This window comes from Lutra lutra, chromosome 7 (assembly GCF_902655055.1).
Source record: "Lutra lutra chromosome 7, mLutLut1.2, whole genome shotgun sequence".
NCBI lineage: Eukaryota > Metazoa > Chordata > Mammalia > Carnivora > Mustelidae > Lutra > Lutra lutra.
In genome coordinates this window covers 93723526-93743954 of record NC_062284.1, presented here as the reverse complement: position 1 = coordinate 93743954, position 20429 = coordinate 93723526, and the positions used below count along the sequence as shown (strand labels likewise).

Below are 20429 nucleotides of genomic sequence, written 5' to 3'. Positions count from 1 at the left end.
TTGCTCACTCAGTATAAATAATACTCATCCTCAGGTAGAAATCAGCATTTATAAAGAAATCATTTAGCTCCAGTGGTCTCCCCGTAACTTCCTCTTCAACTTAAGACAGTCAAAAGTTATGTTTTCCCTGGGATTAAATTAAATTTGAGGCTAAAGGCTGTCTAGATGACCAGATACTGAACCCTGGGCCAGTTGGGTGTATAGGAACCAGTTAGTAAGGCACCACGCCTTTGAGATGAACTTCAAAATCTTTTTTTTTTTAAAGATTTTATTTATTTATTTGACAGAGATCACAGTAGGTGGGGGGGGCGTGGGAAGCAGGCTCCCTGCTGAGCAGAGAACACAATGTGGGGCTCAATCCCAGGACCCCAGGATCATGACCTGAGCGGAAGGCAGAGAGGCTTTAACCCACTGAGCCACCCAGGCACCCCTCAAAATCTTTCTTGATTGTAGCTTTTCAAACAGAAGAATTTGTGCTGATTTTAAATGTTAGAGCATTGACAAAGGAAGATGAAAATATGTTTGCTTTGGCTGTGGTTCAGCAGCAGTAATCGCAGTCATTTTGCATGTACTGCTTACCCTTTATGCCTATAGCACTGTTATTTTTCAAATAATTAAATATCACTAAATCATTTAATTATAATATTAAACTGTTGATATGCTCAACATGTACAGCTTTTCCTTTATGTGTTATAAGAGTTATCTGCTTATATAGCTTAGTTGTTTACTCATACTCTAAGAATGAAATAGAAAATGGGAGTCATCCTAAGCAAGCATGCTTATGGTAATTATCTTTAGTTTTTCTTCCTCTTTGACTGGATCAATATCTGAGATCTGATATATCAATATCTGAGAACAATATCTCAGATATTAAGTCAACTATAATAATAACAAAAAGCTACTTTAAAGGATAAATCTAAGATTACTTGCTAAATTGGGGTCAAATGCTTCTTTTGCTACAAAGAAGTTTGACATTCCTATTTTAATTTGCTTTATTTGTCCTTTATCCCCTTCTGATTGAAGCCAGGGTTTTAAAATCACTTTTCCTCTCCCCATAAGGTTGAGTTAGGGTTTTTGGCATTTTTATTAAAAATACATTTTGGGGGTTCCTGGGTGGCTCAGTCAGCTAAGTGTTTGCCTTCAGCTCAGGTCATGATCCTGGGGTCCTGGGATTGAGGCCCACATCAGGCTCCCTGTTCAGCAGGGAGTCTGCTCCTCCCTCTCCCTCTGCTCCTCCTCCCCCATTGTGCTCTCCCTCTCAAATAAATAAAAAATCTAAAATAAATAAATAAAAAACAATTCTGATTATTTCTTCATGTCTTTCACTTCTTCCCCCCTCCCCCGACCCGCTCCAGTATTCCAATTTTTCTAAGAGTGTTTAAGGTTGTAAAGAATTTTCCATACCCTCACCTTCACATCCAGCAGATAATCTAATTTAATTATTTTTCACCCCTTTTCTACTCACTGTTTGGTCAGCAGAGGAAATTGTTTCTATCTGCCAACCAACCACTACTGTAACAACAAGCTACCTATTATCCTTAAAATCCAACCATCTTGGGGTCCAGAAGGCATACTTAAATTCTATTACATGTAAGGCCATTATTGATAGGAGCAACTGCCCAAATAAATAATTTAAAAGAAATGATCTAGAAAGTTCATTAGTAACAGAGAATCTGGGAGACTTGCCTCTGTATGAAAGAGGTAGAAAACAATATATTTTTTATTAGTATGTTCAAGGCAATCAAGATTTTAACAAACATCTTAATCCTCACAACAACCCTGTGAGGTAGGTAAAAGTCACTGTTTTGTGATAAGCTAGTATTATTCCAAATAAAGTGCAATTCTTAAAAGAATAACCTGCATTAGGAATAATTATGCTAATGAACCACATTTATATACTAATATTTGTTTTTGTATACTTTGATTCATGCAATAAGGTGTCCCCATAAAAATTCACTGTAAATCACTGTAAAAACATGTGGGGTCTATTTAAATAAACTCTGGGGTAGATTTTTTTTTGTAAAATAAATCACTATTTTTTATCTTATACAAGACATAATTTTCACAGTATTTGCTCAAAGTGAGGCATTCTCAGCATTGTTAAACTCACATTTATTCTTTTGTAAGTTATTTCAACATGGCACCAAGCCAATGTAAGATTTAATTTTCTGAATTAAATCTTACCAATTTGGTATATGGCAGTGAACTGTATTGTCATGTAGACATCTCCAAGTATACTGCATGCAGTCCCAACCCAAAATCTAAGATGGACTGTTTATTGAAATTAAATACTAAAGTAAATGTTGATAAACTGCAAAAAGTATTTTCCCTTGAAGAGATTACTTAATTTTTTTCCTTAAAAAAGGAAGAAAGATCTTAAGGTTTTGAAAACAATTTCTGATAACTATAAAATTCTAGTGATTTGTATTGCGAATCAAACCCTCATGCTATCAGTTTACTACTTATAAGGAAGCCAGCAGTTTGTTACTCCAACAGAAGTTTAGGTTTTTTTTTCCCTGTGAAAATATGATTTAAGAGCAAAAAAAATATATTCTAGGCACCATTTTCTCTTAAATATATATTTAAAGTATATTTCTATCGTTAATCCAGCATTAGTAAGCATCCTATTGCCTGATATTTATAGTTGTCTTATCTTCAGAACAGATTTTTATTAGAGAATTTCCATTACATTTAATTATGTTAGATTAGTTATATATTTTATTTGTAACAACTTTAATTAAGCTTGCAAGTTTTAGTTAACACTTAAAATCAGTTAATACTTAAAATCTGGCAGGTTTATAATACTTCAGAGCAATGAAGTATGAATGCATACTTCATTAGCAAGCAATGGTTAAAGTAATTTGCCATTATAGAGAAATAATTTAAGCCCAGAAAAACATTCTCACCGAAGTATTTTTAAAAACTGCTATTAGGCTAATCAATGAGTAAAAAAGATTAAGCCATCTAGAAGTTCGACATTCAAATCCATACTAGATCCAACAGTGCACTTTGGATTTCAGTGAGGTAGGGCAAAAAATATAGTCAGATACATTTTGAACTGTTAAATTTATATAAACTGAAATACTGACTTGTACCCAGGTTTTATTTGAATATCCAAAAAGAAAAACCGAGAATTCAAATGATGAAGTATTTTCTTGCTTTCAAGGACAGAACTATAAAAATCTTTTGAGTATGCATAAATAAAAAAATACAAAGGCTACAAGATATATTTTATTTCAACATAAAGTATGCTTATATAAAAATTACCCAGGACATAGAAAAAAGAAATACAAATATTTTTGCATAGATTCTCCATATATAATATTTACCTGGGGCTAAACACTGGAAAATACACCTCTGAAACTAGTATAGTTCAACTATTTCCTTGGATACCAAGTATATACAAAATAAAAGTCCTTCATCTGGGGGGGAACATGGGCAGGAGGGAAAACAATTTAATTTAGCATCAGTCTATATTTATTTCTCTGTTGCTCGAATATAAACCAATGATGACAAGAGGAGAAACTCTGGGGGTTTATTTAACAAAATTAAATTCACATTTCTGAGGCCATCGTAGTGCATCCAATGTCCATCAATCTGGAAAGCTGCAGAATAATGATGTTCCTCTTTGTTAAATAATGTGGCACCTTCCAACAAATACCTGCAAATTAAAAGACAAAGTGTAGCAAAAAAGACAAAACTTTATTTTTAAACATTTCTTAAGTTTTTTTTTTGTTTTGTTTTGTTTTTTAAGTAGGCTTCACATCCAGAGTGGAACATAGGGCTTGAACTAACAACCCTGAGATCAAGACCCGAGCTGAGATCAAGAGTTGGAAGCTTAACCAACCGAACCACCAAAATGCTCCTTAAATTTTTAATTAAGGAATAAAAATATTGCTGTTATTTATATTCCGGTACCTAAAAAGATATCTGTCAGTAAAAAGCACATACTATAATTGGTAATTTGGAGTAAAATATTTAAGAATTTAAAAACTGATACAATTTAAGAATTTTTTTTTTTTAAAGATTTTATTTATTTGACAGACAGAGATCACAAGTAGGCAGAGAGGCAGGCAGAGAGAGAAGGGAAAGCAGGCTCCCTGCGGAGCAGAGAGCCCGACGCGGGGCTCGATCCCAGGACCCCAGGATCATGACCTGAGCCGAAGGCAGAGGCTTTAACCCACTGAGCCACCCAGGCGCCCCTAATTTAAGAATTTTGAAAAATATTTTAACAATCTGTATCATTCTATTAAATGATATCGTATCATTCTATTAAATAAGAGAAAACCTTTTTTTTTTTTAATTTTATTTCTTATAAACATATATTTTTATCCCCAGGGGTACAGGTCTGCGAATTGCCAGGTTTACACACTTCACAGCACTCACCATAGCACATACCCTCCCCAATATCCATAACCCCACCCCCCCTCTTCCAACCCCCCTCCCCCCATCAACCCTCAGTTTGTTTTGTGAGATTAAGAGTCACTTATGGGTTGTCTCCCTCCCAATCCCATCTTGTTTCATTTACTCTTCTCCTACCCCCTTAACCCCCCATGTTGCATCTCCTCTCCCTCATATCAGGGAGATCATATGATAGTTGTCTCTCTCCGATTGACTTATTTCGCTAAGCATGATACCCTCTAGTTCCATCCACGTCGTCGCAAATGGCAAGATTTCATTTCTTTTGATGGCTGCATAGTATTCCATTGTGTATATATAGCACATCTTCTTTATCCATTCGTCTGTTGATGGACATCTAGGTTCTTTCCATAGTTTGGCTATTGTAGACATTGCTGCTATAAACATTCGGGTGCACGTGCCCCTTCGGATCACTACGTTTGTATCTTTAGGGTAAATACCCAGCAGTGCAATAAGAGAAAACCTTTTAAAGGCAAAAACGTTAAAAGACCCTATATGTCCTAATTTGTATGCAACAGAGATTTTTATCTCTAATGCTGAAAGTAACATTTTTTGTTTAAACGATGACCTCCTACTATATACTACTTTGACTTGAAATACAAGTAATAGCCAGTCGTTACTATTTACTATGTGTCAAGTACCAACCTAAACACTTTATATGTGTTATCTCATTAAATCTCACAATAATGTACCAGATAAATATTATCATCTCTGTTTATAAAATCAAGAAACTGATGTTTCTGGTTAAGTTAGGTTAAGTTAGGACCTGGTTAAGGAACTGGTTAAGTTAGGACCCAAGGTTACATAGCTTGTAAAAGGTGGGGCTGAGATTTGATTCAATTCTGTCTATTCCATAGTCCAACTATTATGCACATTGCCAGAGACTAACCCCCTGTAGTAGATTCTAACCTTATTCGGGGTACAGAATAATAGTTAGCTATGATTCTTTTCAATGATATTTTCTTTTTTTTTTTTTTTTAAGATTTTTATTTATTTATTTGACAGAGAGAGATTACAAGTAGGCAGAGAGGCAGGCAGAGAGAGAGGAAGGGAAGCAGGCTCCCTGGTGAGCAGAGAGCCTGATGCGGGACTCGATCCCAAGACCCCGAGATCATGACCTGAGCCGAAGGCAGCGGCTTAACCCACTGAGCCACCCAGGCGCCCTCAATGGTATTTTCTTAAGGGCTAGTCACAGTCATGATAGAACAGCAGTAAAATAGAAAATAAATTTACTTTTTATTAGTTTTATAAAACATACAAAAAAATACCTACTTGTGATCAGATAAATCCAAGTAATATGGTACATATGCCAGATCTTCAGATTTCCAATGCTGCATATTTAAGACAACAAAAGGGGGTGCCCCATGGCAGAAAACTCGCTGGGAAAATTCTCTTAAGCCACCACACCTAAAATCGAAAAGAGACATGAACTTTATTACACTTGAAACAAAACTACCTTTTATCACTTCTGGGTTGTCTTTATTAATTTCATAATAAGTATAATTATCTATTTTAGGTATGGGTAATGGTGTGGCTATATTAGTATTTTTATTATCTATACCCAGAAGCTTATAAGCTGTGAGATTCTATATAAAAGAAATAATACTTGTAAAACTTCAGGAAAAGCTAGCTATTTTTTTTAAGCTTACAAAATATTTAGTTTTTTGAACTGATATAAAAGCTTTTATATGTCTATACATTTTTCCCCCCTTGGCTGGTTTCAAATGATAATACTGGCAGAGAGGTAAATAGTAGGACTCTTCCAGTCCTCTTTATATTGTATTAAATTCCCTAATTGCATCTTTTTTTTTTTTTTTAAGATTTTATGTATTTATTTGACATGCAGAGATAGAGACAGCGAGAGACGGAATACAAACAGAGGGACTGGGAGAGAGAGAAGCCAGCTTCCCCTTGAGCAGGTAGCAAATTGGATGCAGGGCTCAATCCCAGGACACCGGGATCATGACCTGAGCTAAAGGCAGATGTTTAAAGACTGAGCCACCCAGGTGCCCCTAATGGCATCTTTTTGCCATGAGGATGAGACAAATTCTGTTTTCTTAGTAGTCTCACATATTAAGGATTTGGATCAGAATACCACAAATCAGAATACCACAAATACAGTAAAATCTCGATTAACCGGAATACTCAGGACACAGTATTTTGCTTCATAAACGTTGCTGATTAAAGCATTAACTAGAAAACCATTTTGTTTCAGTATTTCCTGTTAAAATACATTAGATTACTTTCTGGACTTAAGTACAATTAACTGAATATACTTTATTCTTCCTTCCTTTTGTGATTAATTAGCTGTAAGGTCATCCTTCTAAATCTTAATTCTCATTGTACAATACTGTAGATATAGAAATTGTTAAGAGACTGGGATGAATATGTTCCGCCCCTTTTGAATTTTTTTTAAAACTAAGTTAAATTTTTTGGTTGCCATTTACCTCTTTCTCCTAAATGAGGAATGCAGAAAAAAATCCAGTTAATTGGGAGTCCGATTAGCTGGGTTCCGGTTAACCAAGGTTTTATTGTACCTGCTCAGCAGTGGGGAAAAAAAGAAAAGGCATTTGCTTTGTATTCATCAATTAACTGTAGTATGATATTCTATATAGTGAAATTTTATAATGACAACATAGCATAAGATGGCATAGTAAACTACCGTAGGTGTTAAGATTCCAAAAACATTAGGCTTCCAACTCACAAATACTTGTGAGTTGCTATTTCCTAAAGTATTGACATCAAAGAGCCTATCTGCTCAGGTTTCTTTATAAAAAACAGAAACACTTTCATCTTAAATGTCTATCATATACTCACCCACTCTCTTCACACAGTTCAATCCTGGAACAGAATAACTCATCCACAGCCAGTCGTATCAAGTTTCCATGAGGAATTTCTTGGGGAGGACTACAACAATTACAAAATGTATGTAAGAATTGCTTTGGAAATTTACATGTTAAATATTTATTAGGATAACCAATCTTACAGGTCAATTCGTTATTAGCAAATCAAGTATAAAATTATAACCTCTGTTTTTCATCTTTTTATTTGTTATAATTATAGCAATCAGTTGAACTTAATAAACATTAATGCATGAAGTTTTCCAAGAAACATTAAATCTTTCTTGAACTCTTCCTGAAATATGCATTTGTTACTTAAAAAATTTTTTGAGAGGTTTTGGTAGAGGGGATTGTGGTCTTGGGGAAGAAAGGAGGACCCCGAATTAGGAGAGCTGCCGATTAGGTACATGACTAAATGCAAATTACAGCCATTGTTGGCTACTATTACTTGATTTGTTAAAAAATGTCTTCCTACATACTTCAGAGATTGTTTTAAATGTAGGATTGAGAGGCAAAAGCCTTAAAAAGTTATATATATATATATATTCAGTATGATGAAAAATATTTTAAGAGCTTAAAATATTAGCATTAATATTGGATTATAAATATCTAATTATAGTTTTAGAATATACACAAATTGATACTAGTTTTTGAAAAACAAAACAGATTTCTAAAATGCTTTTTAGTTCATTACAATTTGGAGTAATGAAACTTTTTTCCCTGACAGAGATTTCAAACTCAATGTCATCATATCAGCAATATAGGAAATGGACAAAGTGTATTTCAGAAACAAGAAACACATTAATTGACAGATTCCAAAAAGAATAAAATATCTTCAGCTTTCCATAAATAGCAAAATGTTACAATATTAAACTAAATATGTTATAAAGAAATGTGAATTTAGTAAGTTAGGGTATGTGATGTATATTCCAAAAAGGGAATATCTATTAGGCTGTTTCTATGGACCACTGGGTCAAATACATTTTCAGAAAACAGTGTGTTTGGGTTTGTTTTTCAGTCCTGTTTTTCTACTGGCAGTTATCTTTTTTTCCAGCTCATGTCCCCTGGGGGCTTTAATGTTTCCCAATACTCTACTAGGCCATGCCAGTTTGGCCTTCTTCCCTATCATTTACCAGCCTGGAGGTCTGCCTTCTCTGTCAAAGCCAAAAATATTCAGCAGGCTATCAGCACCTCTCCTAGCCAGTGAAAAAGCTCCTAACATCAGTATCCTCTCCAGGTATGAAGATTCGAATTTTGGGGTTTCTGTCTATAATTATGCCCTGACCATGACATGAAGGAATACTTTCACTCTTCTTGTTCATGTAAAAACAGCTTACCCAACAGAAATCCATTCAAGAAGTGAACATTCCAATATAGGATTAAATGTTAAGAGGTTATGTTTATGAAACAATTATCTACACAGTGATATTAGCAATTCAAAGCAAGAATAAAATATTTTGCATACGAATTCATTACCTTTCAAGTGAAATAGTTATCAGTTGGTTTTACAAACTCAATTCCAAGATATTTGGATTTAATAAACAGTATAGTCCTGCATTTGTGGGGTTGCAATGTGTAAGTAAATACACAGGGTCTGTACTTAAGGAAATACTTTGACTATATTTATTTATAGCAACATTCATTTAAAAAGTACATTATCTCTGCTAAAATGACAGACTTCAAAGCAACTTACTTTATATTAATTGTGCGTTGCTGATCTTCCTGCACTCGAGTTGGGCATCGCCAGTTGGAACAGTAACTCTCTTGTATGGTAGACATGAGATTTTCGAGATTTTTTGTAAAATTATCATGTTCATTCCCAAATAAATCAATTATTAATGAAGCTTTATGAACTTCAGATTTGTATTGCTGTTTTTCCATCTTGTCCCAAATCCAAAGTAGCTTCACAGTTGTGAAACTATAGGTGTCCATTAAATAAAGGAAACAGTCTACAAACTCTCTACCTAAATGAAGAGAGAGTTCCCTGGGGAAATTTTCATTTTCATTAAGAATGACATATAATAACATCAAGAATCCATCTATGGTGCAGGTGTTTTTCAGTCTAATTTCAACATAGAGTGGTGTACAGGATACTGCTTTGCGGCCAGCTTTGATAGTAAAAACACCTCCCCAAGGAAGAACAGGCCTCCAAAATGAGCGATCTTGGTTATAGTTATTTTTAATTGATGCTTTGATCTCTTCAAACAGTGTCTTCATCCTGCATTTTAAAAGTTTAAGATAGAACATGTAAATTTGCGACTTCCTATGTTAAATGCTTGAAATATGTTTAAATGAAAACAAACTTATCTAAAGATTCAAATTAGGGGTGCCTGGCTGGCTCAGTTGGTAGAACATGTGACTCCTGATCTCCTGATTTTAAGTTTGAACCCCAAGTTGGGTATAAGGATTACTTAAAAATTAAAAAAAAAAAAGGATTCAAATTAAATTTGGTCAGGAGGACTACCAATATAATGAAAAAATTTAAAACAATTCAAGCTGAGTCTTTTTTTTTTTTTGGCAATGTGCATGGCCTCTGGAAAGACCATTAAGAAGTGCAATCTTTTTTGAGGTACAGGGTGAGCATTTGATAAGACTTTTATGCTAATTATATTGCAGATTTTATCTTTGATATAAGGAAGACCCTGAAATAAAAAATTCTAAATGAAAAAAGCTATTTGAAAATGCAATCCAAATTTGGTTGGGTGCATTCCTAATGTAAACCTCTTTCTCCCTTCAAAATATAAGCTGTGCTTCATTTCCCTTTTAATATGCATGTTTCCACTTATGAAACTGCTATAATGGAATTCTTAGTTGGGCTACAGAATAATGGCCAATTATATTTGAAAGACCACATATGAAAAGTAATCCCAGAGTACTTAACTGAAGAGTTGCACAGCTGATACAAAAATCATTTCTAAGCACTTTGGAATTTTCACTTGCAATTTAGGACCATGCTGGATATTTTATAATTCTAACTATAGAGGCCATGCTGTGAGGATCTGATTCAGAACTTGGTAAAGTAATCTGATTCCCTCTCTCTGCATGTTTTGGGAATGAACTGGGGTGTCCTCCCTATTTAAATTGTTATTTATGCTTCTCCTAACCTTGATGTTAGCTAAGCAATTTGTTTTTAGTCATTGATTGTATTGTAAAAACATATTCCTGTCATGTACGTTATACAAAGCAGAATTTTAAAAAATTAAAGAATGAGGTCCTTCCTAATGAAACTGAATTGAAAAGATTGCTTTACTTGGCACAATAAATGTCTAAACTGAAAACATCACAGGGTTTCTCAATGGTACTTCTATGGAAAAGTATATTTTCATGAAAAAAGAAAGCAAAGCATCTGAGGAAGAGGAAAAGAGAAGTCACAGACTGAGGTGTCTTATTTTGACTATCTTTTCAGGTGCCACACATATCCTCCCAAGCACAACATAAATCCAATACTGAATACTGCAGACCTCCGTGTTTTATTTGTATAATAAAGTTCACATGGCATATAGTATAGAGTTGTTGAATCACTATTTTGTACACCTAAAACTAATGTAACATTTTGTCAACTATACTTCAGTTAAAAAAAACAACCTGTTTTACACTTTAAAGAAATTAAATTCAAACTGATTTCACAATACTAGCAGACTGAAAATTCAGTTCTACAATGTATTAAACGAGGGCGTGCACGCCACAGTATTTTCGGCTTGAGGCAAGGCTGTGGACTCTAAAATATTCAACACTATATTTAGTCTTAAGTGTAGATGTTTATTCAGAGTCGGTAACATGTTGTCGGCTCTAGTCAACCATTTAGGTAATCAGAAGGCGTGGCAAATCTGGAGCCTTAGGCAAACCCAAACGGTTTCTTCTTAATGTTTCTGAAGATTAAAAAAAAAACAAAACATATGGCATTCAAATACCTTTGAAAATGAAAATAACTTTCTTTATGGGTTCACTTATTTCTATTTAATTTTTAAAAACTTTGTAGCAAGGTCACAAGCCTGAGCTCAGATTTCCAAATGTTGCATTGGGAAGGAATCGTAAAATCTCTGCACTATTTTTCTTCAAATTATCTTTAAAGCATGACCAAATGAGTAACTACAGCAACAGTTATACTAAGCAGAAATAAACTAATATATATATATATATATATATATATATATATATATATATATATAATGAAACTAACTTCTTCAGCCTGTCTTTGCGGGGGAGGAAAAGGGCAGGGGTAGAGAGGATTGAAAGAACTAGAGGACACCTACTCGTTTCAGCATTAAGGTGGTGATTTGTTATAAAGTAAATTACAACAAAATGAGTAAAAAAGGTGGTGAAATGCCTGCAAAGAGCTTTACTTAAAATTGTCTTAAGATTTCACCACATCTTCGAAAAGGCTGTTTCGTTAGGCTGTGCATTAGAAGCCCTGGAGGATATATCCTGCTGGCATCATTGTCCTGATTCAACAGGCCCTCCAGTTTAAATAAACCTGGAAAACTCCCCCGACCTCTATTTCCTTGGCAAAACGACACCTTTCTTTTGCGGTCATTTTCAAGGGTGACAATCTATACTCCACGAAGGTCGTGAGAAACAGACAATTCGCCCTAGACACTGAATGCCGGGCCTCCTAAGAGCTCGGCGGTCCTAAGGATCCCCTTTCAATCAGCACCCCGAAATAATCTGAAAAACGGCCACGCGCTCCCCCTCGAAAGAGCGCGGGGCTTCGGGGTAGGGACCTGCGGGGCGCGCGCTGGGGGCCCGCCTCCGTCTCCCGCACTCCGGCCACGCCTACCCCGCCCCCGGTCCTCTGCGCCCGCGAAGGCCTGGCACCGAGGGCTGGCCCCGCACGGCTGGCCCATCCGCGAGCCTGGAGCAGGTGAAACGGCGGGGCAACCCTGCCCGCGTCCAGGTAGTGTTCCCCTAAGCGCCTGGGACTGCGGGCGCTGGGCTAGAGGGCCGGGCCGCGGAAGGCGTTCCCACACCAGCCAGTCTCCGTCCACCAGGAAGCCGACTTCTCGTACCTCCCCGGGGACCGAAAACCGCCGGTGCCGCCGCACCCGTCGCCGCCGCCGCTTGCTCATGGAGAGCCCGTGCTGCCGCCGCCGCCGCTTCATCTACTAGCACCGTCCGCTGTCTGGGCCTCCCCGGTGTGAGTGCGGGGCTCTGGCACGGCCTCCATCGCACCCGCCGCGGCGGGAGCCACAGCAGCTCCAGCGCCCAGGCCCGATCCGACCGGACCCACGGAGCCAGGACCGCAGGACGCGTAGCTTCTTATTACGGAGGAAGATTCGGCCTGACCTCCGCCCCCCTCCCCCCAGCCCCTAGTACCCAGCCGCCTGACGGCGCTGCTGCGCAGGCGCGAAGACGCCCCTGCCAAACGTGCGTGTGTCGGTGTGTATACAGCGTCCAGATTCGCCCAATAGAAACCAAAATCAGGTGCGGGGGGCGGGACCTTGCAAAGAGGGGCGGTGTTCCAGTGTTAGAGGGTGGGACGGGCAGCCGGAAGTGGGCAGGACTTGCGTGGAGGCGGAGCTTTGTTGGCAATCCAGCCTGGCTTTTTGAGGTTTGTATCCTTTTAGGACCTTGATTTTAGTTTGCTTCCAAGTCTTCTTAAATTCTTAACTCAGAAGGGGAGAAGTTTGTTTTTCCAAGACACTTTAATTATGCAATCTTTTAAGTATATAGTTAAGAAAAGTTGAATTAGTGGCTTAACTGCTCTCTTTAGTGTTCAAGGTAGTAATTGGTCAGGGTGCTGTAATTTACAGTAGAAGTTAACATTTATAGAAATTAGATAGCGTTAGTCCCATTGTAGAGATGAAAAAAAAAATGAGTTTCGGAAATGTTAAAGTACCACACATTAAGTGATAGCTGTGAATTGAAGCCAGAGATGCTTAATGCTATAGTCTGTGGGCTCTATCAGTTTTCCTACTCAGTAAGCCCCAGTTCTTATATCCTTCCTTAAAGAGTTGGAGCTCATATGGCTTAGCTCCTGGAAAACACAGACCACCCTGGAGAACTGCCTTACCCATCATTACAAATGTGGGTACTGTTGAGATATTCCCCATATGTTCAACAAATGATTGGGAAGTGAAACCCAACCTCCAGAACATGCTATACAGAGAGCTCAAGGCCAGCCCAACACATCACTGTGGTCCTCAATCACAGCTGAATCTGGTAGATCCCTCCTTGACTAGTGATGGTCAGTCAGGACTATGGCAGGGTCCTTCCTCATACAATTCTCTCAAAGAGTCCAGTGAAAGAGGAAAGGAGGGTAGGAGAGGGGGTTGACTTACTCAAAATAATTACTGCAGGTCATGATGGGAAGAAATGGACATCTCTCAGAGTGGGGGTGGGGGGAGAGGCTCTGGCCAAAAAGTAAGAATTAATAATTCTGGCACAGTCTGCTCTTTTCAGTTTCCTTGTTTTTCTTATTTCTTATGGCATTTCACAGATGAAGAAACCGAGGTTCTGAGAGATTATATGACTAGTGTGTCTGTGTTGGGATTTACATGCAAAGAGTTTAGTCTCAGTATTAAAACTATTCTGCAAGTAGAACACTCTTGAAAAATGTTTATACATGTGGATTATATGTTCAGTTGACCTTCTCTCACAAGATATGGGATTAATTTTATACTGATTGAGTTATTCTCTTCCTGGAAACAGAACCCAGTTGTGGTGGTTATCACCATTTCTGGAGAATAGCAGAGAGATGGCTCATTATGCTGAGGCTTAGCTAGGAAAGGGAAGCATGGATTCTTTGGATACTTGGATAATTCACAAACTTCACTGAGGCCTTTAACTGAGATTTCCATTCTGCTGCTTCTCTGCTCCTCTTAAAATCTGACAGCTGACTTGCAGGGTTTTTTTTTTTTTTTAGACAGCTTTATTGAGGTATAATTGACATGTAATATATGGGGCATATTTGAAGTATGTAATTTGTGCAGTTTTGATGTATATATATATATATCTTCTAGTCAAGTGAATATATCCATCATCCTCAATTTTCTTGAAGCCCCGTTTTAATTTCTTCCTTGCATCCCTCCCTGCCTCCTACACCTAAGCAACCACTGATCTACTTTCTGTCATTATAGACTCATTTGCATTTCTAAAGGTTTATGTAAGTGGAATCAGACAGTATGTATCTTTTTTACTTTGGTCTGGTGTCTTTTACCTATCAGTATATAGACATTTGTCCAAATTGTTCTGTGTACCAATAGTTCATTCCTTTTTGTTGCTGAGTGTATTCCATTATATGGATGTAGTGCAACGTATCCACTCATCTGTTGGTAGACATTTGGGTTGTGTCTAGTTTGGGGCTATTACCAATAAAGCTGCTATGAACATTTGTATACAAGTCTTTGTGTGGACATATATTTCCTTTTTTCTTGGGTAAATATCTAGAAGGGGAAAGGTTGGATCATACGGCAAATATATGTTTACGTTTTTAAAAAACTGCTAAATGGTTCTCCAGAGTAGTTGAACCATTTTACATTCCCATCAAGACTGTATTCAGAGTGCCATTTCCTGCACATCCTTACCAATACTTGGTATGATCAGTCATTTTAAATTTTAGCCATTCTAATAGGTGTGCAGTAGTATCTTGTGGTTTTAATATGTTTTTTTCCTAATGACTAATGATGTTGAACATCTTTCTATGTGCTTATTTGCTATGTGTATACACACACACACACACACACACACACACACACACACACTTTTTTTTTTTTTGGTGAAGTGTCTGTTTAGATCTTAGTCCCATTAAAAAAAAATTGGATGGCTGTTTTTGTAAGTCTTGAGAGTTCTTTGTACATTCTGGATACAAGTTCTTTGTAGCAGATATATGCTTTGCAAAGATTTTATTGCGGCATTGGCAAGTCTTTTCATTCTCAACAAGAACTTTGAAGAGCAGAAGTTTTAAGTTTTAATAAAGTCCAATCTGTTCTTTTATTGATTGTGCTTTTAGTGTCATTTCTAAGAAATCTTTGCCTACTCTAAAAGTAAAAGTTCACAAAGACCTTTTACTATGTTCACAAAGACCTTTTACTATGTTCTCTTCCAGAAGTTTTACAGTTTAGGCGATATATTTAGGTCTATGATGCATTTTGAGTTACTTTTTTTTTTTATGGTTTAAGGCATGGATTCAAGTTCATATATTGTTGTTCCAGCAATATTTCTTTAACGGCTATTCTTTTTCCACTATGCTGTCTTTCTGCTTTTGCCACAAATCAGTTTTTCAGTATCATTTTATAACATATTATTTCATATTTATTCATCATCAGCTATATGTCAGGCCATGTGCTAGCACAGAGATATGTATCAGCAAGTATTCTTTGGTTGCAGAAACTAGAGCTCAAATATTGTCAACTTAAGTAAAATAGAAATTTATTAGAAGGATATGATGAATAATGGAATTAAAGGAAAAGATGAGCAATTAGGTCTCTGATGACTTGGTTGATCAAAAGGCAGGTAGTTCCCCCCAGGACAGTAAGATCCTGTTAACAAAAGAAGACGGAATGGTGGTGGGCGGATATCTCCCATAGCAGTGCTTCCCAACTTTTTTTACACCCATACATGGTAAAATGGTCAGATTTGGGCAGTGTACGAGGGTAAACTGACAGAGATAGGAAGTGTCTAAATTGGGCGTGGTGAAAAAAAATCCATCACATTTTCTTTATTATGTAATTGTAGGGAAAAGATAAGTATTAGAGTGATATGAAACATTGAATTTATGTAAAACTTCTCAATGAAATATATTTAAAAAATTGATGAGAAACTTGAGCTTATTTCCATGATAAGATTTTTATTTCAAAACTTTATTTAGGGTACCTGGGTGGCTCAGGTGGTTAGGTGTCTGCCTTCGGCTCAGGTCATGATCCCGGGGTTCTGGGGTCGAGTCCCACATTGGACTCCCTGCTCAGTGGGGAGCCTGCTTCTCCCTCTGCCTCTCTCTCTCTTTCTGTCTCTCATGAATAAATAAATAAAACCTTTTAAAAAAACCCTTTATTCAAACTTAATTGTAATACTACATAAGGAAAAATGTATCTATCATAATTATGTAGCTTGGTGAATTTTTACAAAGTGAGCACACCTGTTGTGTGTTCCAGTTACATATACTTGCATAACAAATTACCTCTAAACTTGGCGGCTTAAGACAGCAATATTTATTTTGCTTCCTAATTTGCAATTTGGGCAAGGCGTGATAGGTTAATTTAAAGGCTGGGGGCTGGAATCATCTGAAGCCTCCTTCACTTATATGTTTGGCTACCATGCTCCCCTCTTGGCTCTGACTTTAGCTATGTCTGTGACCAGAACACTCCACTGGGGCTTTCCATGTGATTCCTTGACTTCTTCATAGTGTGGTGGCTGGGTTCCAAGAGTGAGCCTCCCAAGAAAGAAGGCCAGGTGGAAGCTCCAGTACCTTTGCTAATCCAGCATTGGAAATCATGCAGTGTCAGTTCCAGTGTATTCTGTTTGTTGGGCGTGAGTCACTAAGACCAGTCCATATAAAAGGGGAGGAAATTGGACTTCACCTTCTAATGGAAGGGGTGTCAAGGATCTGTGGATATGTTTTTAAACTCCCACACTTACCTAACCACCTCCCTGATCAAGAAGCAGAACAATACCAGTGCTCCAACCTTGCGTTCCTGTCATTACCTGCTGCCCCAAAGGTAACCACTATCCTGACTTCTAGTAGCATAGATTAGTGTGACCTGTTTTTGTAATTTATATAAATAGAATCGTACAATATGTACTCTTTTGTGTCTAGCTTCTTTCAGCATTGCGAGATTCATTCATGTTGTTCTGTGTAGATTGTTCTTATCACTGCTTAGGATTCTATTTTGTAAGTAGCACATAATTTATTTATCCAATTTATTGTCAGTAAGTATTTGGGTAGTTTCCAGTTTTGGCTAATCTGAGAAGTTGTGTCTGATTTGAAATTCTAGTACATGTCTTTTGGGACTTGTATATGTAATATACACATAATTTCCTAGGGAAAATACATGTGGGAGTAAAATGCATATGTTTAATCAACTTTAATAGGCACTGCTAAACACTTTTCCAATCTCTGCCACCTGTATGTAGTGAGTAATCATGATCATTTATTAATACTAGGGTTTATGCTTAAAATGACTATACACAATCATAATAATGATATTCTTAGGTTCTTGATGGTTACCATCGACAGAAGGCTGGGCATAGCTGGCTCTGTTGAGCGGTATTGTGGCTTCTCCAGCATGTTGTCTTCTCACACGATGGCTCAGGGCTGTAAGAACAAGTGTTTCAGTGAACACAGCAGACCTTACGTGGCCTTTTATGACCTAACATCAGAAGTATACCCAGTTTTTGTATACATAAGTAAGTGATAACAAATAGCAGGAGATGATTTTTTTTTCAATTGATGAAACATCTTTTATTTGTCATCAATCAGAATTCATATATTTTGATCTTTTAAAAATTGTAGTCTAACCGTTATTTCGCTGACAAGCATAAGGTTGGAATTCCCTGTGGTAATGACAATGGATTTACAGTCTGTTCAAGTTTTTCATATCAAGTACCTCCTAATAGTAACGATGCTTTTCCCTAAACATACACAGATGTTGATTTACTCATCTTAATAAGCATTATTTGGGGTTCTAATTATTAGTAGTAAACTTTTTTTTTGAGATTTTATTTAATTATTTGACAGAGAGAGACAGCGAGGGCAGCATGAACACAAGCAGGGGGATTGGGTGAGGGAAAGCAGGCTTCCCACTGAGCAGGGAGCCCAATGTGGGACTCAATCCCACAACCCTGGGATCATGACCTGAGCCGAAGGCAGATGCTCAATGACCGAGTCACCTTGGCGCCCCGGTAGTAAACTATTTTTAATATCAGTTTTCTGAAAGGTAAATTTTTGCTTCAAATCTATAAACTTTGTTGGTAGATGTTAAAATAGGTTCAGAGGGATAATGAAATGAGTATCCTGGGATAGTAAAAGTGCCTGAAAAGGCGAGAAAGAGGATGACTTTGATATCTGACCTTGGAAACAGCCTATTTGAAGAAGTCCTCATACAGGTACAGCCAGCCCATGATGACTTCTCAAGGAGAGACATAGTGGAATAAAATACCCTGATATCATTTTTCTCCCCCCTGTGATATTGTGACACGTTGTCAATGCTTTTACTATTGTATTCTTTGAAAGAGGCACCTTTTCTATCTCTTTTGCTTCATTGGTTGACAGTATTGATAATTTCTATGTTGGTTGATAAAAATGAGTTGATTCAACAATTGCGTAAGGTCAGATCCATTATACTCCTATCTTTTGTGTTATGGTTGTCATATATTTTTACTGCTACATGGGAACTTAAGAAATAAGAAGAAAAAAAGCCCTTTTTATTTACGTACATGTTCACCATTTCTGGTACTTTTCATCCTTTTCTGTAGTTCTAAGTTTCCATCTGGTATCATTTCACTGCAGCCTGAAGAACTTCCTTTAATATTTTCTGTATTGCATATCTGCTATGTTGGTTTTAAAAAAATGGCTGCGCATTCTTTGACACTTTTTCCACTAAGATACTGAGTCTTTATCCCCTCCTCTTGAATCTGGGTAGGTTAGTGATTTCTTTGACCTGTACTGAACAGCAGAAATGAAACACTATGACTTCTGAGGTTAGGTCGTAAAAGACTGTGAAGCTCCTGCTATTCATTTGAACACTTGGTCTTAGGGCTCTGAGACACCATGTGAGAAGACTGCCATGCTGGAGAGGCCACATTCTGGTCAACAGAGTCAGCCAAGCCCAGTGGTCTAGTCATCCCTGTTATGGTGCCAGATATGTGAGTGAAGCTGTCTTGAATCCTCCAAACTTCTCATTTACCAGGTGAATACCCCAAGTAGCTTCTCTTGATACCACAAGGAATGTAAAGATCACCAAACTGAACCTTGTCCAAATTCCTGATTTTCTTAATCATGAGCTATAATAAAATTATTGTTTTAAGCAACTATTTTTTTGAGCAGTTACATAGTATTAGATAAGTGGAGCAAAATTTGGGGTGCTGTTGTAGCAAAAATCTAAAGCATGGCACTGGCTTTGGGACAAGATGTGAAGCAGAAGTTGACAGGGCTTTGAGAAGACTGTTAATGGGATCCTGACAGTCATTGAGGAGGATGTCAACGAGAGCTTAAAAAATAAAGAAAATGGTTTTTGGAAGCTGAAGGAAAGGAGGATCTTGTTCTGTTATGGCAGATGGTTTAGCAAATGTGATAACATGGATAATCATAAAATACATTTAATGAACTGATAGATCTGGCTTAGGAGACTTCCAGACAGAATGCTGGAAGTTATATTTTATTTATTTGTTTTAAAATTATGTATCATAGGGTATGGATAGACAGAGCTTGTTAAAGAAGGACTTATTCAACTTTCAAACAGAATTTAGAGGAACTATATAGGAACAAGATCTGAAAATGAAACTATTTCTTATCCTTAGTTTCTCCCAGCAGAACATACTCAAAGAAAGAGCCACAGAATGAAGATCAAATTCAAGGCTCTGTTAGAAAATCACGGGCTCAAGGTAAAGATGAGGCCGAGCATGTGATTGTAAAACCTTTGGTTAGGAGTTCAGAAAGAGAAAAAAGACTTGTAAGGTTCTTAAGGGGTTGTAGTATAGACACTCTCTCCCAAACAGTAAGGCCTCTCAGATTCTTAAGGTTATTATCCCACAGTAGCTTCATAGGGGGTCTAGGGTAGAACAGGGCTTATCTAGAAGATATTTATAGATTTGGCTTTTAATATTCAAAAAATCCAAAATTTTTAAAGTAATAATGTCAGTTTACACTGAAACACACACACACACACACACACACACACACACACCCCACCAAATGAAGACTGTACAAAATGAAGAAAGACTTCTGGATCCTTAAACTTCTGTGGGCAGGAAGCAGGCTCAGTAGGCTACTCAGCTACAGAAATGGATCAGTTCTATGGAAAAGGAAGAACGCTTTAGAGGGCAAAACTAAGATCTCAGGGGTAAGAACCAAAAATTATGGAAAATTATTCCCAGGGAGGAGGATTAGGCCCTAATAATGAGCTGGTAACATTTACCCAGCTGGATTTTATAATTTCAGTGGATTGGTGACTTTCTATTATCTCCATGTATTAAATGGGTATCTATTTATGGCACTTGTTCTATGTCTGTCACACC

At 37.2% G+C, this 20429-nt stretch overlaps 2 protein-coding genes across 2 annotated transcripts; one reads left to right on the top strand and one right to left on the bottom strand.

Annotated features, from left to right (window-relative positions):
• Nucleotides 1-1687: 1687 nt before the first annotated feature.
• On the bottom strand, nucleotides 1688-12404 carry C7H14orf28 (chromosome 7 C14orf28 homolog). The gene is made up of 5 exons (XM_047738563.1): nucleotides 12266-12404; nucleotides 8953-9477; nucleotides 7237-7326; nucleotides 5692-5826; nucleotides 1688-3661 (listed from the first exon to the last, which is right to left on the bottom strand). Exons 2-5 carry the CDS (start codon nucleotides 9474-9476, stop codon nucleotides 3478-3480), a joined length of 933 nt encoding a protein of 310 aa, XP_047594519.1. The 5' UTR covers nucleotide 9477; nucleotides 12266-12404; the 3' UTR covers nucleotides 1688-3477.
• LOC125104510 (translation initiation factor IF-2-like) lies at nucleotides 10522-19267 on the top strand. Its single transcript, XM_047737088.1, has 4 exons — nucleotides 10522-10557; nucleotides 11853-12153; nucleotides 12248-12807; nucleotides 18950-19267. The coding sequence occupies exons 1-4, from the start codon at nucleotides 10522-10524 to the stop codon at nucleotides 19031-19033; spliced, it is 981 nt and encodes a 326-aa protein (XP_047593044.1). The 3' UTR covers nucleotides 19034-19267.
• Nucleotides 19268-20429: the final 1162 nt, after the last annotated feature.